This window comes from Schistocerca cancellata, chromosome 2 (assembly GCF_023864275.1).
Source record: "Schistocerca cancellata isolate TAMUIC-IGC-003103 chromosome 2, iqSchCanc2.1, whole genome shotgun sequence".
Classification (NCBI taxonomy): domain Eukaryota; kingdom Metazoa; phylum Arthropoda; class Insecta; order Orthoptera; family Acrididae; genus Schistocerca; species Schistocerca cancellata.
This window is the reverse complement of record NC_064627.1, coordinates 341975945-341993511: the sequence shown is the minus strand read 5'-3', so window position 1 is coordinate 341993511 and position 17567 is coordinate 341975945. Positions and strand designations below refer to the sequence as shown.

Sequence of the window (17567 nt, the reverse complement as noted above, 5' to 3'; positions counted from 1 at the left end):
TACACTTGTCTACATTGAAATTCAATTGCCATTCCCTGCACCATGCGTCAATTCGCTGCAGATCCTCCTGCATTTCAGTACAATTTTCCATTGTTACAACCTCTCGATACACCACAGCATCATCTGCAAAAAGCCTCAGTGAACTTCCGATGTCATCCACAAGGTCATTTATGTATATTGTGAATCATCATCCATGAGCAGCAGAAGTTGCATTGTTCTGCATGCTGACTAAGGAACATAAAATGAACAGAATGGGTCTGTCTTTGCAGCACCTCACTTGTTACTGTGAGGAAAGAGAGGACTTCTTCACAGTAACTGTTACAGGAATAAGTCTTGGTTGACTATTTTCAACCAGAAACCTAGTGCAAGTCTGGGTCAGGTGATAGAGGATGTAGGTTCATTTTGCAAAGACTTCACAAAGGAAGACACCTTGGTAATAGTGGGTGGGGTGGGCAACAGCATAGATAGGAACCTTAATTATTCAACTGAGAGTGACCTGGTAAAGACAGCTTCGGCAACGAGACATACTGGTGTTGGGCTTGTGTCTGTTCTGATGTGCCATAACCAGCCTCATTTAAACTCTTCTGCTATGAGTGTTAATTTAGAGGTGGAACAGTTGCTTGGATCAGATATGGGGTCTCATATCAGTGTGGTTCCTGTTGATTCTATCAGCAGGTGGGAACTATACTAGGCATGGCCTTCACCTCAACAGGAAAGGGGAGGGAAAACTGTCTGGGCTAATAGCAAATAACTTAACGGGCGGCAGGGGGGGGGGGGGGGGGGGGCACTGTCACAAGTGGTAAAGTACCAGTGGTTACAAGTGATGGATCGGAAGTTTTTTTAGGGTATGAAGGACAGAAACAAAAGATGTTCAGAGACAAGCTGAAAATGACATTCACATTAATAACACAGGCCGCCAGAAAGCAAATTTTAATGTACACAATTCAAGCAGACAGCCTCTGATTGAAACTAGATATATTCAAAAATTGGCAGGAAAATTAGGTCCATTCAGTTGTAATTCAGCCAGTGCACAAAATCAATTATCGCTATTGCATCAGAATATCTGAGGACTAAGGGGAAGCTTAATGAGTTGCTTATTTGTGTTGAAGAATTAGAGTTGAGAAAACCATTTGATATAATCTGCCTCTCTAAGCATTACGTGACCACTGGTATAGATACGTTAAATGTTACAGGATTCAAGTTACCTTCTTACTCCTGTAGAGAAAATATGGTGAAAGGAGTAGTTGCCACATTTGTCAAAAACTGTTTTGATTTCAAGAATACTGATATTGATAAGTTTTGCTCAGAGCAGTTGATATTAATAAGTTTTGCTCATAGCAGCACTTAGAAGCTTGTGCAACAGAAGTAGTATTTCATAGTAAGTTCTTTATAATAGTAGGTATATACAGATCACCTTCAGGACATTTTAACTTCTTCATAAAAAATCTGGAAGCTCTACTGTCCCATCTCATGGTAAAGAAAAAGGAAATAGTGCTTGCTGGTGATTTTAATGTGGATTTATTGAAAAGCTCTGTCAGTGAACAACTATTGCAGCCAGTAACACTATCATTCAACTTAGTTCCTACTGTGATCTTCGCTACTAGGATATGTAAATGCTCTGAGACTGTTATTGATAATATCTTTGTACACAAAACTAGGGATAAAAGTCATATCACAAAACCAATAGTAAATGGGCTGCCTGATCATGACATTCAGTATCTTGTGTTAAATTTTGAAACCTGTCACAATTAAAAATCGATTAAATCTCAGTACAGGAGAGTAATAAATAAGTCAAAAATTGAGAAATTCAGGAAATTGCTCAAAGACGTGAACTGGATAGATGTTTACAATACTTCTAACTCAAATGGAAAATACAAAGCATTCATTAATAAAGTTACCTTCACTTTTGAAATTTGTTTTCCCCTAAAGGTAACTCATATCACACAGAAGTCCAAAAACAAACCATGGATTACACAAGGAATAAAGATATCTTGTGGGACAAAAAGGAGACTGTAACTACTATCTAGGAACAGCTCTGAAGTTAGAATTGTAATGCATTACAAAGAATACGGCAAAATATTGGAGCAAGTAATTCATAAATTGAAGCAGCTTTATTATGAGAAAAAGATAATTAGATCAGGCAACAAAAAAACAAAACAAAACAAAAAAAACTGTATTGAATATAGTGAAGACAGAGACAGGTGGGGCCAAGAAGGATGAGGATCAGATACCTCTAAAAGTAAATTAGACTTTGGTAACAAGTACATGTAGTGTTGCAAACCTCTTAAACGAGTACTTCATTTCTGTTACTGACAGCTTAAGTTTTTTGTGTAATCAATCTCTTATCAGCAGAACATTTCCATATTGGCTAAAATATGCTTAAGTTCAGTCTCTTTATAAGAAGGGGGATAAAGAGATACCATAAAACTGACCAATTTCACTTTTGTCAGCTTTCTCAAAAATATTTGAAAAAGTTGTGTTCAAGTATCTCCTTAAGGATCTGACTGCAAATAATATATTGTCCAAGTCACAGTCTGTATTTCTTAAGGGTTCTGATATAGAGAAAGCTAATTACACTTACAGTGAGAACGTACTTAATTCATTAGATAATACATTAGAGGCTACTGGCATTTTCTGTGACCTGTCAAAAGCCTTTGATTGTGTGAACCACAGCATTCTCTTAACCCTTAACTACTATTGACCGTCTCTCAGACCACTACTAATTTTTGTGTCGAGATATTTCTCACACCCCTGCAAAGCCAAATGGACTCTTCCATGTACCTTCCTATTGGCTGTCAAGCTACACGTGCCAGCATTCTTGCATTGTTGCTGCTCTTTGTTTAGTAAATATTAGCCTTGAGAGGTCTCGCAGACATACCCTAGTGTTTGCGTGCCGCGTTTTTATTGCATGCTATTGTTTCTCCATGGCGGGGAAAGCTTGGCCTTCTGTGCAACTTGTGTTACGTGAGACAGATGTCTTCACTTGCAAGATGAGCCTCAGACACCGAAAGAAGAATTCGAAAATCGAAAAATGTGCACCTTTTGCCCTCCTCGCCTGAAGAGTAAAACAAGGTATCTGTGTCAACTGCGTGGTGTTCCGATTTGTTTGAAGTGTTCCAGGAAGGTCTGCGTGAAGTGATTGCAGGTGGAAACTGACTAAAGTATGATGCAGTGGCACATGAGAACAAGTATTTAGTTTCTACTTGTAATTTTAGAAGTAAAATGGTGGCAAAGTTTCTCCCTTCATAGACATATGGACTGAAATATTCACTCTACATTTCAAAATGAGTCGTAAACTGAAAGCTGACTTCGCACACAATTTATCATGTTGGATTTTTCCACCTAGTTATATTGCCAATTTGTAATATAGTCCCTCTGATGAAAATCTGTGTGTGAGTAGAGAGCTAACTATTTGCTGTTATTTTAGTAACTCATAAAATAAAAATATACTCCAGATTTCGCTTTGTTTTAATTGTCGAAGTGTTTAAAATACCGCAGTGTTTAAAAAAAATCAAATTTCTACAAAAGCCACCTCTAAGAAGTGTAATGAATGACTGGAAGTCAAGAAACTATATATATTCAGCAAAATTCTGGTTTGATATATAAAATAGAAAAATGCGGTCTGTGAGACCCCTCCATAGTAATTGTGTTCCTGTGAATGACCATAGTAGTTATGGGTTAAGTAAATTAGAATATTATGGTGTCATCGGCAATGCTGCGAAATGGTTCGAGTCTTATCTACCTAACAGGAAACAAAGGGTGTCATTGCGAAATACCTGTGCAGTAAGTAATCAGTCTTCATCTGACTGGGAATTAATTACATGTAGTGTTCTTCAAGGTTCCATCTTGGGTCCATTGCTTTATCTTGTGTACATTAATGACCTCTCATCTGTTACGGTGCCAGATGCTATGTGTGTTTTGTTTGCAGATGATACAAACATTGCAATAAGCAGCAAGCCGAATGCAGATTTAGAAACAGCTGCTAATCTAATTTTCAATGACATTAATAAATGGTTTAAAGCTAATTCACTGTCATTAAACTTTGAAAATGCAGTTCAGAACCTGTAAGAGATTTCCTTCCAGCAAGTGTATTACATATGAAGACATGCAGATCGAAGAGGTTAACAGTGTTAAATTTCTGGAATTACAACTCGATAATAAATTCAGTTGGGAAGAGCATACACAGAATTGCTGAAGTGCCTAAACAAGTCTGTATTTGCAGTGATAATGATGTCACATGTACGAGATATAAATATAAAAAACTTGCTTACTTTGCTTACTTTAAGTCTATTATGTCATATGGGATCATATTCTGGGACAGCTCATCAAATCGAGAAAAAGTTTTTAGGGTGCAAAAGCAAGCGAGAAGAATCATTTGTGGTGTAAATTCAAGAACATCATGTAGAAACCTGTTCAAGGAACTTTGTATTCTAACCTTGCTTCTCAGTATATTTATTCTTTAATGAAGTTTGTTGCAAGTAATACATCTCTATTTCCAACCAATAGCTCAATATATAGTATCAATACCAGAAATAAGAATAATCTATATAAAAACCTAAAATCACTTGCCTTGGTCCAAAAATGGGGGCCAATACTCAGGAACACACATTTTCAATAAATTTCCAGCAAGCATCAAAAGCTTTGTTTCAGATAAAACAGAGTTTGAAAGACTTTTTGAAAGGCAAATCCTTCTACTCTATAGATGAATATCTTAACAGAGACTGTTAAGCCAGCTTAAGTAAAAATGTCTGTTAGATTTCAGTTTTGACAGCACTTGATCACAACAGTCAAGATTAGGTATTTTGTGCATGATAAATTTATTGATAGTGCATAACAATGTTTCATTCTGACAGCGCGTTAATTCTGTGAATATTAGCTGTTCCAGTTTACCGCACTGTATTCATCTATCTCGACAATCTCCTGACAAATGATCAGGGTAGTAAGTATTATATTCAAATTTTTATTTTTTTATGTTATACTCTCTGAAATGTTACACACCCACAAGAATCATCTCATTTTTTGGGTCTATGGAATGAAAACTGAATCTAATATAATCTCTAAAGATTATCCATGGAATGAAAACATTCCACCTCCTCAGCAACAAGAAAGTACAAGACCATTCCGTCGGTCATGATGGTCACACCCACTGTGTTTTGGGACATGCAAGGGATCATACTGATGAAATGCTAGCCTCACAGTGAGGCTGTGAATGCCACGTCACATTGCACCACTCTGTGGGGACTCTTAACAACCCATTCGCTACAAACAACATGGCCTCCTGACAAATGGAATGATTCTTCTGGATGACAATGCCCATCATCAGTCAGACAAATGCACGAGCTGTTACAAACATTTCATATGGAACACTCACCCTACTGTCTTGACTTGCCCCATCCCCTTCCCCCCACTGAATTTCACCTTTTCGTGCCCCTCAAATCTCATTTGGGTGGCCAACATTTTAAAAATGATCAGGCAACATGATGGTCTATCAATTAGAAACAATTTTATTATTTTGAACAATGGAAAATCCTGGATGGAATGTAACAATACCAGAGAAGGAAAGCTGCTACTCACCATACAGCAGAGATGCTGAGTCGCAATACACACAACAAAAAGATTCACACAATTGTAGCTTTCAGCCATTAAGGCCTTTGTCAGCAGTAGACATACATACACAGTTCTCTGAGACTGCAGATGTGTGTGTGCAAGTTGAGTTTGCACGAGTGTGTGTGTGCGTATGTGTATGTATGCCTACTGCTGACAAAGGCCTTAATGGCCGAAAGCTACAATTGTGTGAATCTTTTTGTTGTGCCTATCGCGACTCAGCATCTCCACTGTATGGTGAGTAGCAACTTTCTTTCTCAGGTATTGTCTTATTATTTTGAGATACTTTATAATAGTGTCTTATGTCAGGTTTCTGTATCTCTGGGGATATCATTTCATGACACTATCAAAAATGTATCCTACTCCTACTGAAATGACAGAACAGGTACCTGCCATATCAAAAGAACACATGGGTCCCTCTCATCCAGAGGTCTGAGTGGCCTGCCCTTACTCCTAATGTGCCTTCTCTTTCCAGCATGAGGACGGAACTAATAGTTCCAAAAGACAGAATAGTTTCTTATACTTATGTACGTGCCTATTGTCAGTACTAAGAATTTTGTTTCCTGAGTAAGTCCTGGCCAGCTATTCTGTCTCTAATTTTAGGCAACACATACCTTGTTAGTGAATAAGCATGGCTATAACAGCAGTATAAAATTAATATGATATGTGCAGCACTTACAGTTTAACCATTTCATAACTCAAATTCACTTGGTCATTTTCCAAATCCAAAGTCATCTTCCTTGACACTTAACTCCACCTCACTGGAGCCCATATCCAAGCCTGAGTCCAAATAAAATCAACCAATACCAAAGCTTGACAGCTGCCACCCCTTTCATATAAAATGCTCCTTTCCCTAAAATGCTTCTTTCCCTACGCCATAGGCATTCATGGCAAAAGAATTTATTCCATAATCAAATCCTTCAACACTATCAACAATCCCTCCCAGACTTTCCTCTCCTGCAACTACCCCATAGGCCTTATCTACAAACAAATCTCCAAGGCAGTACCTTTTCACACCCTATAATCACACAGCTTTAACTTCCAAACAAAACTTTGGTGCATTGCTGCCTCCCCCCTTTCCCTGATATCCTACCCACACCATTCACTGATGTCTTCTGTAACATCAGTAACATCATTCACAGGCCACTAATATTACACTGCAATTAATCCTGCTGTAAAATCTGCCCCCAAGAACCCACTTGCTGCCACCTGCTCTGGCGCCATGTTTGGATGTACAGGGTGAATATGTAGCGACATAAATTTCAGTAAGTTACATTGATTATTCTTCCTCGGGGGCACTGCCTTACAGTAGCACTGTCCATGGGGGCGAGGTGGTTCGCGTACTCTGGATCCTGAGGGCTATGCCGGCAGTAGCTTAGCTACCAGCAGGGCCACCCATGCCAGATTGGTAGAGGGGGAGGAGCCAGATGAAGTGTGTCCCACAACAGCCCACTGGTCCTTTTCACCTATCCAAGCCTGTCCTTACCCTGTCCTTTTACTGCCATCTAAAATCATAATAAAGGGTAGGGGGGACTCTTAGGTGTAGGGAAGCCAGCCACCCTAGGGGAGTAAACCCTTAAAAGAAAATCGAGCAACTCTAGAGGCTCTTAGGTGGCAGCCCCACCACCAGACTAGAGAGCTGTGGGCCAATCACCGGCACTCCCAAAAACAAATGATTAAAGAGACAGCAGAAAAGAACAGCCAGATGGACTCGAATATGACGACCTTTGGCATGAAATGGACAACGAAAATAGGTTTCTGGAATACTAGAACATTGAGAGAAGCCAGCACACTGAAACATGTTACAAAGGAGATGATGAGTTACAGGTTGGACATTCTCAGACTTAGTGCGGTGCGATGGATAGATTTTGGAGAAATCCAAACACAAGCGGGATACACCTTTTTATACTCTGGGCCCACTGGAGAGGGTGCAGAGCACAGAAATGGAGTTGGACTTTTGTTAATCAAAGGAGCAAAAAAGAGCCTTATGGAATGGAAACCAGTTTCAAAAATACTACTGACAGCATGTTTTAAGACAAACATTCGAAATGTCAGTCATCCAATGCTATGCTCCTACAGAAATCTCAGAAACTGAACAGAAAAAAAGAGTTTTACCTCTCCTTAAGTGACACCATTAAAAGCACCAGTAAGAGAGACATCTTGATTATTATGGGAGATGTAAATGCAAAAGTCGGAAAGAACAATGAAGGCCTAGAGAATGTAAAGGGAGTCCATGGCATCAGAGAAATGAATGACAATGGGGATATGTTTTCAAATTTCTGTGCCAGTCATGATTTGGTGATTGACGGTACTTTATTCCCACACAAGAATTGCCATAAGGTTACATGGGTATCACCTGGTCACAGAACGGAAAACCAAATTGATCGTATAGTGCTAAGCAAAAAATTTAGAAAGTCACTGATGAACGTGAGAAATACACGTAGGACTGATGTTGGCAGTGATCACCACCTTATTGTTGCAAATCTTTGACTAAAAATCATTGCTACAAATAGAAAGTTCAAACAACAGAATAAAAAATATGATGTGGGAAAACTTAGAATAACAGCAAAACAAGAAGCTTTCTGTATTGAGCTAAGGAACCACTACGAGGCACTCCAAGAAGCACAGGAAAATGATGAAAACAATGTTTATGATACATGGACTCAGATGAAGGACATCTACTGCAATGTGAGCAAACAGGTCCTTGGCTTTAAAAACCATTTGAAGAAAGATTGGATGTCAGCATACATGGAATTTGATCAGCTGTAGGAAGGAGATTAAGGTAAGATTAAATATGAGTAAAACAAGACAGCAGAAAACTCGAATGCAAGCCGAGTAAGCAGCTACTGACTCTCAAATAAAGAGGAGTGTGAGGAATGATAAGAGAAAGTGGACGGATGAGCAAGCTCTGAGAGGAGAGAGAGCTGCAGCAATGGGTGGCGCAAAAGAACTGTACCGCATCACTAGAATGTTGTCCAAAAAAGGTTTCAACAAGAACAGACCTGTGAAAGGCAAGGAGGGTCGACTGGTGATGACAGAAGGAGACCAACTTAGAAGATGGAGAGAACATTTTTCTGGAATCTTAAACAGAGTGCAACCTGAAGGGAGAGAGAGGCAATGGAATTTTTCAGATGCCAGTCACAGAATCAATGTAAGCACACCACTAAGACTGAAATTAAAATAGCTCTCAAACAGATAAAGAACGGGAAGGTTCCAGGAATGGATAATATTGCACCTGAGGTGCTAAAAGCAGACAATGACACCACCATAAATCTACTGCATCTATTGTTTGAGAAGATATGGTCAGAAGAGAAAATACCAGAGGATTGGAACGAAGGGCTGATTATTAAGTTGCCAAAGAAAGGGGATACTACCAACTGTAATAACTGGCGAGGCATCACCCTCCTATCTGTACCAAGTAAAGTACTCTATCGATTGATGCTAAATCTTATCAATGACTCAGTCGAGGCACGACTGAGAAAAAAGCAAGCTGGGTTTACAGACACAGAAGTTGTGTCAATCTCATCAACACACTGCATATAATACTTGAGCAGAGTGCAGCATGGCAGAACACACTCTACCTTACATTTATTGATTTTGAAAAGGCATCTGACTCTTAATAGGAGAGTTATGTGGCATGCCTTGGAAGAGTACAGAATACCATCAAAGATAATAAATATTATTAAAGCCATGTTGATGGATATGAATGTAGGGTGCTACACAATGGCAAACTTACTGAATCTATCCAAACAAATGCTGGGGTGAGGAAGGGATGTATTCTGTCACCTACCTTGTTCTTGTTAGTACTGGACAGTGTAATGAAAAGAGTTGTTGAGGGTAGGAGAAGAGATATTCAGTGGGGAATGCAAGACAGACTTGAAGACCTTAACTTTGCAGACGATATCTGTCTGCTCTCGCAAAGATTGCGTAACATGGAAGAAAAGTTGGAAAGACTGAAAGAGGAAGCAGAAATTGCAGGTCTTAAAATATATGTTCAGAAAACTAAGGAAATGAGAAGGCGCTCTGAAAAACAAGTGAAGCTAACAGTGTATGGAAAAGAATTGGAACAAGTAGACTCTTTTGTATATCTAGGCAGTACCGTCTGTAAAGATGGAGGGACCAAGGAGGATGTGAAGAGTCAGATATGGAAGGCAAATGGAGACTTTGTACAACTGCACCCTGTCTGGCATAATAAGAACATCTCGAGACAAACCAAGCTGCACTTGTTCAATAACAACATAAAGTCAGTCCTCCTATATAGTTGCAAAACATGGAAGGTAGGAAACATGACTGTGAACCAGCTGCAAGTCTTCATAAACTGGTGTCTTCGGCAAATTATAAATGTGAGGTGGCCAGATGTTACATCAAATGATGAATTGTGGGAGATGACGAACCAGCACTCAATCTGTGAACAAATACGGGAAAGAAAATGGAGGTTGATTGGTCACACAACACACAAACAACAAGGAGCTGTTGAAAAGGCAGCACTGGATTGGAACCCACAAGGAACACTTAGACGTGCCCGCCCGAGTAAGATATGGAAATTAATGGTGGAAGAAGACGCTCTGAAAGCTGGTAAAACATGGAGTGAAGTGAAATGTTTGGCTGCCAACAGAACCAGATGGAAGGTCTTTACTGCTGCCCTACGATCCAACAGGAACAACAGGAAATAAGCCAAGTCACATTGATTATTACTGCCTCTATCCAGTTGTGTAACAACATGCTGACTGCAAGGTATGTATCACCAAATGCCTATTATGAAAAAAAACAGCCATGCAGACTCGATATTCTAATGATAATCAAAACACCACAGCCCAATAAAAACATATTTTTACCTCTGCATAAAAAGTTCTCGGTTTACTTGCCGCGCAAATTTGGATAAAATCCCGAGCTTTTGATGACTACCTCCATCATCTTTGTCAGAGGTAAAACTGTCAGTTTTAGCCCTGACGGAGATGATGGAGGTAGTCATCGAAAGCTCGGGATTTTATCCAAATTTGACGCGGCAAGTAAACAGATAACTTTTTATGCAAGGACTCCATCGCAAAAGACTTCATAGTCATATTTTTACCTCTGGCTCCAAGCAGGAGGAGATGGGAGCTTGCCCTGCAACATATCCTTTTATCCCGAAATCCTCCTCAAGTTAACCTCTGTTAACATACTAACATATAATCCCCGTCCTTTGTTTTTAATAATTATGTTCACATTATTTTTATTTATTATGTCTTATTTAATTATTTTCTTTACTGCTTGTTGCTTCTTCACCTTTTTTCTCGCCTCCTCCACACAAGTCACATTTTCTTCTTAGTTCTTACTTGCCCTATTAATTTCATTTTTCATCCTTTTATTCCATCTTTACTTCTCACTCTGTTCTCATAATCACTGGATTGAAGCTGGCACAGTGTGTGCCAAGATACTTGCTCTGACCTCCTACTCTCTCTGATATCTCTTCCTCCTCCATTTTTCCAATCCTTCTCTTTTTTCTCCCAGAGGAAGAAACTAACACATCCAAAAGATAGTGGTAGTATCGTGTACACAAGGTATAAAAGAGCAGTGCATTGGCAGAGTTGTCATTTGTACGAGGTGATTCATGTGAAAAGATTTCTGAAATGATTATAGCCACATGACATGAATTAACAGACTTTTACCACAAAATGGTAGTCATCAACATATACATTGAAGAGCCAAAGAAACCGGTACACCTCCCTAGTATCGTGCAACGCCCACTTGAGCACACAGAAGTGATGCAACATGATGTGGCGTGGACTCAATTAATGCCTGAAGTAGTGCTGGAGGGAATTGACGCCACAAATCCTGCAGGGCTGTCCATAAATCATAAAGAGTAGGAGTGAGTGGAGTTCTCTTCTGAACAGCACTTTGCAAGGCATCCCAAATATGCTCAATAATGTTCATGTCTGGGGAGTTTGGTGGCCAGCAAAAGTGTTTAAACACAGATGAGTGTTTCTGGAACCATTCTGGATGTGTGGGGTGTTGCTTTGTCCTGCTGGAATTGCTCAAGTCCATCAAAATGCACAATGGACCTGAATGGATGCAGGTGATCAGACAAGAAGTTTACATATGTGTCACCTGTCGGAGTCATATCTAAGCATGTTACGGGACCCGTATCACTGCAACTGCACATGCTCCACACCTTTACAGAGCCTCCACCAGCTTGAACAGCTCCCCGCTGACATGCAGGATCCACGGGTTCATGAAGTTGTCTCCAAACCCATACACATCCATTCACTCAATTCAATTTGAAATGAGGGTTATCCAACCAGGCAATGTGTTTTCAGTCATCCACAGTCCAATGTCGGTAATGACAGGTTCAGGTGAGGCATAAACCTTTGTGTTGTGCAGTCATCAAGGATATACAAGTGGGCTTTCGGCTTTGAGAGCCCATATCGAGAATGTTTCATTGAATGGTTCACACGCTGACATTTGTTGATGGCCCAGCATTGAAATCTGCAGCAGTTTGTGAAAGGGTTTTATTTCTGTCATGTTGAACGATTCTCTTCAGTCGTCATTGGTCCCATTCTTGCAGGATCATTTTCAGGCTATAGCAATATCAGAGATTTTATGTTTTACCCAATTTCTGATATTCACGACACACTTGTGAAATGTTCGTAAGGGAAAATCCCCACTTCCCCTCAGAGATGCTGTGTACCATCGCTCATGCACCAACTATAGCACCACACTCAAACCCATCTAAATCTTGATAACTTGGCGTTGTAGCAGCAGTAACTGATCTAACAACTGCGCCAGACACTTGTCTTATATAGGCACTGCCGAATGCACCCCCGTATTTTGCTGTTTACATTATCTCTCCATTTGAATATGCATGGCTGTACCAGTTTCTTTGGCACTTCAGTGTGTCCTAACACATATGTTATGACAGTATGGAAAAATTTGGCGTTAATGGGCTATGGCAGCAGAAGAATGACGTGAGTGCCTTTGCTAACTGCACGACATTGCCTGCAGTGCCTCTTCTGGGCTCGTGACCATATCAGTTGGACTCTAGATGACTGAAAAACCATGGCCTGGTCAGATGAGCACCAATTTCAATAGGTAAGAGCTGATGGCTGGGTTCAAGTTTAATGAAGACCCCATGCAGCCATGGACCAAATCTGTCAACAAGTCACTGTGCAAGCTGGTGGTGGCTCCATAATGGTGTGGGCTGTGAATGGACTACATCCTCTGGTACAAATGAACTGGAAATTGTTATTTAGCCTACCTTGAGACCTTCTGCTACTGCAGCCATTCATGGACCATATTCCCAAACAACAATGGAATTTTTATGGATGACAATGCATCATGTTACCGGGTCACAATTGTTTGCGGCTGGTTTGAAGAACATTCTGGACAATTCAAGTGAATGACTTGGCCAACCAGATCGATTGACATAAATCATGCCAAAAATCATATATGGGACATAATCGAGAGGTCAGTTTGTGCATGAGCTCCTGGATCGGTAATACTGTCCCAGTTATGGATGGCTATAGTGGCATCATGGCTCAATATTTATGCATGGGACTTCCAACGACTTGTTGAGTCTACGCCACATTGAGTTCCTGCACTACGTCAGGCAAAAGAAGGTCTGACACAATATTAGGATGTCTCCCATGACTTTTGTTACTTCAGTGTAAAATAATCTTACAACAGTACTGACATAAGACACTGTAGAGTGTCAAAGGACAGTAATATCAGAAACAAAGTAAAGCAGAAATGCATACCCGGCACGAAATAAACAGACATAGAAGGAGGGAGGAAGGAAGGGTGGGAGGGTAAATAAGAAAGCAGCAGCTCAGTACTAACTGCCAAAAAGCATGGCCATAATCTTTAGATTCCTTATCTGCAACTTCTGACTGAGCAGGGCATTGAGAGGTAAGCAATAAAGAAAGGGGATAGGGGATTCATGTGTAAGAACTCTATGCTGACACACAGCAGACTGGCAACAAAGAGTAATGGCAACAAAGAGTAATCTCATATCCTCAAAACAATTACTGACACAAAATAGTACTAAGATTACAACTGCCTTGGTGGCATTAAAGAAATGAGGCTGATTAATAATGGCACCTGTAAGATATAATAAGAAGAAAAACAAAGACAAGCAATTAAATGAACTTGGACCAATAATAAGAGAACAGGAGATAACAAAAAAGAAATACTGAAGGTTTTCAAAAAATACCTTGACTTTATGATACCATATAAGTTTTCTTTTCTGAAGCAAGGAGTTAATGGAACAGGAACAAATATCTGTTGTTATTTCACTGAACTCTCTGATTTACAAAGTTTATATAATCTTTTTAATAAAATTGAAAATAAAACTGACATAAATAAATTTTTTCCTATATGGAAGTGTACATGAAGAATCCTTGCAAAGAGATTGAAATTCCTGAACTTCCAGTCATCTCCTTTCCACAATAAAAAGACTTAAATAGATGAATCAGTTATACCATTTGCTGTGCTATAGATTACTCACTTTACATGTTCCACTTTGTATTTCATCTCAGATGTATCAGATCCAGTTTTAGGAATAATGGCCATGAGCTGCTTCCATGCTTCGCCATATTCGAGTATCTGAACAAGACGAAATAAAGCTTGAGGAGGCAACTTTCTGATTTCCAGTTCAGCAGGTAGAGATCTGAAATATAAAATATGGCCATTCTTTATTTATTTATTTGAGGAAACAATTTAATTTTTGGCTATGTGGACGATAGCTGAAAGATCAGTTCAACTAACATCTTCCTAAATATCCAAAGTTGTCCGAAAGTTAAATGTTACAAGAGCTGTAGACAATACTGTCAACACCATCACGTGATCTTGACTTACTTTCAATGTACTAATATTGTCTTTTGGTTTGCCATTGCACTTAAACATTCCTGGAAGTGCTTCGGTTCATCAATGTGCCCGTGACTGTTTTTAGTAATGAGACAATCTATCATCACAATGAAGATTACAATTTTACAAAAACCACAAACTGTCTCCAACACCACAGCTGGTGTATGTAGACAGTAGGTGCAAATGAGCCAGGGTACATAGAACAGGTGTTTCTATTGTCATGACAAGGTAAGTTGTTCACAGGAAACCTTTCACATGAGTGGAAGAAAATAAAACTTACTGATAAAGGTGAAAGGGTAGTAAAGAGTAAATGAAGATCATTAGCACACAAATGACTATTGAATTTAATAACAGTCTTGTGAACTCAGTGCCAAAGAAAGCAATGCAAAGGGAACTGCATAAACAAAACTTTTGAGAGTAGATGTGCTGTTTTCAAACTTTTGTAAACTGAAGTAATGAAAAGCAGCAGCTTCAGTGGTGTAAGGAGCTATAAATCTCAACCACTGACTGAAGTAAACCTTTCTTGTAGTTGCCTGGTTCTAGTTTTAGGTTGTTACTCATTTAAAGATTAAAAGCAGTCTTGATCACAACTTTTTATTTTTATTGGAGTGACCGGTTTCGATTCTATTTAAGAAGCATCTTCAGACTCCAGAAAGGTGGGTGGACTCCGTGGAGCAACTTGTGCTGACCTTCGATGCTGGAGCAGTTATTCCAATCGAAAACGGTCACTCCAATAAAAATAAAAAGTTGCGATCAAGACTGTTTTTAATCCTTAAATTTTAATTTTAAAAGATCGCTGATAATGTTTTCAAAAATTTTATGTTACTCATTTTAACTTGTTTACATATCTATTCCCTAGTGCAAATATGTTCGTTTATGAAGAACTGAATCTTGAACAGAATTACCTCCTCAATGCCAAATGGCATGTTTTTTGAAAGCATCGATCATGTGATACCCAACTTGCACTTTTCTCACATGACATACTGAAAGCTTTGCATCAAGGCACCCAAGTAGATGCAATAGTTCTTGATTTCCACAAAGCATTTGACTCAATACCGCACCTATGCTTATTGTCAAAAGTATGATCATATGAGGTACTGAGTGAAATTTGTGACCGGATTAAGGACTTTTTGGTAGGAAGGACACAGCATCTTGGATGGAGAGTCATCGTCAGATGTAGAAGTAACCCAGGGAAGTGGGTTAGGACCCATGCTGTTTATGTTGTTTAGTAATGAACTTAGACAATATTAATAGTAAAATCAGGCTTTTTGCAGATGATGCAGTTATCTATATCTGAGAAAAGCTGCATAAATATTCAGACAGATCTTAATAAGAATTCAACAAGATGCAGAGATTGGCAACTTGCTCTAAATGTTCAGAAATGTAAAATTTTGCACTTCACAAAATGAAAAAACATAGTATCTTATGACTATTATATTAATGAGTCACTGCTGGAAGTGGCCAACTCATGTAAGTACCTGTGTGTGACACATTGTAGGGATACGAAATGGAATGATCACATAGGTACAGTCATAGATACTGGGGAAGAGCAATCAGTCTATGAAAGAGATTGCTTACAAATTACTCATGCGACCCATCCTAGAATATTGCTCAAGTGTGTGGGACCCCTAACGGATACGATTAACAGGGAATATGGAACATATACAGAGAAGGGCAGCACAAATGGTCACAGGCTTGTTTAATCCATGGGAGAGTCACAGAGATACTGAAGGAATTGAAATGGCAGACTCTTGAAGACAGATGTAAACTATCTTGAGAAAGTCTATTAACAAAGTTTCAAGAACCAGATTTAAATGATTACTCTAGGGATATACTACAGCTCCCTACATCGCTCACACAGGGATCACGAGGATAAGTTTAGAATAATTACTGCATGCACTGAGGCATTCAAACAATCATTCTTCCCACGCTCCATATGTGACTGGAACAAGAAGAAACCCTAATAACTGGTACAATGGGATGTACCTTCCGCCATGCACCTCATGGTGGTTTGCAGAGTATAGATATAGATGTAGCTGTACATTAATTACAAAATCTGGAAGTCTTCTTAAGATGGCAGAACAAGGTGGGAGTTTGATAGTGATCTGGGCAGACATACAGTGATTTTCGGTGGATACATAGTCACAATGGAAGGAAAGGTAACTGGTACAGTCTTTCAAAATTTTTGATGACTTTTTAATCAAATGTATTGTTCCAGAAGGGAACAGCATTTTTCCAGATGACTAAGTACCAGCTGACACAGAAATGTTGTTGATTGGTTTAAAAATATGAAAATGAAATTACATTTCCCCTGGTCACAACAACCACCAGGTAAGTGCGTTATTAAGCTACTGTGGCTATAGTAGAGAAATTAAGGACTTATTACTTTCATCTAACAGTTCTTAAGGAATTAAAATGTTTCCTTTGCAGTGAATGCTGTAAAATCGCATGACATCTGTTCAGGGTTTATAAATATCAAATTCCATTAGGTTTAAGGTTACTTTGGGTGATAAAGGTGGCTTTCCATGGCATTAGAAGTGTGTACACATCGTTCTGTCCAGTCCTTGTACCCACTATCATCACTCCAAAAATAAATTCTTTTTTACACAACTTTATTAGGACACACTAAATAAACTCTCAGTAAACAATAGCTACATCAAGGGCGTACTATATTAATCCGAATAAGTGTGACTAAGGATTGTGTTTGCATTATTATGGATTAGTACAAACTGCATCAGAGATGGGCTTAACTATATGAAATGTTCATGTTGTTCTCAGATAACAAGGAGACAGTGACATCTTTGTAGTGACGAAAACTACAAATTCTGGCCCGCAATGAGGCACGGATTTATCAATACATGTCAGAAAACTATGGTATGAAGCTGAGGAAAAGAAGAGACAGTGTCCTTGTCAAGACTAGAACTCGCCTGTTAGTAGAGAAAGTGATAGTGACAGGCTTTTGTGATTCAAAAGGTGCACTGCTCATTGAATTCCTTCCTTATAGAAAAACAAGAAATTTGACACACTATTGAAAGCTGTTGGTAAAGTGAAAGCTGTTTACTTCAACAACCAAGGTCAGCAACTGATTCATAACGTTACATTTTCCATGACAAATGAGAAGC

The 17567-nt window shown here is 39.1% G+C and overlaps 1 protein-coding gene across 1 annotated transcript in view; it reads right to left on the bottom strand.

Annotated features, from left to right (window-relative positions):
• Nucleotides 1-17567, bottom strand: part of LOC126161732 (interleukin-1 receptor-associated kinase 4-like) — a 125413-nt gene that overhangs the window by 91890 nt on the left and 15956 nt on the right. The window contains exon 2 of the mRNA XM_049917766.1: nt 14087-14248. Within this exon, the coding sequence (XP_049773723.1) occupies nt 14087-14248 (162 nt within the window). The remainder of the gene's footprint in view (nt 1-14086; nt 14249-17567) is intronic.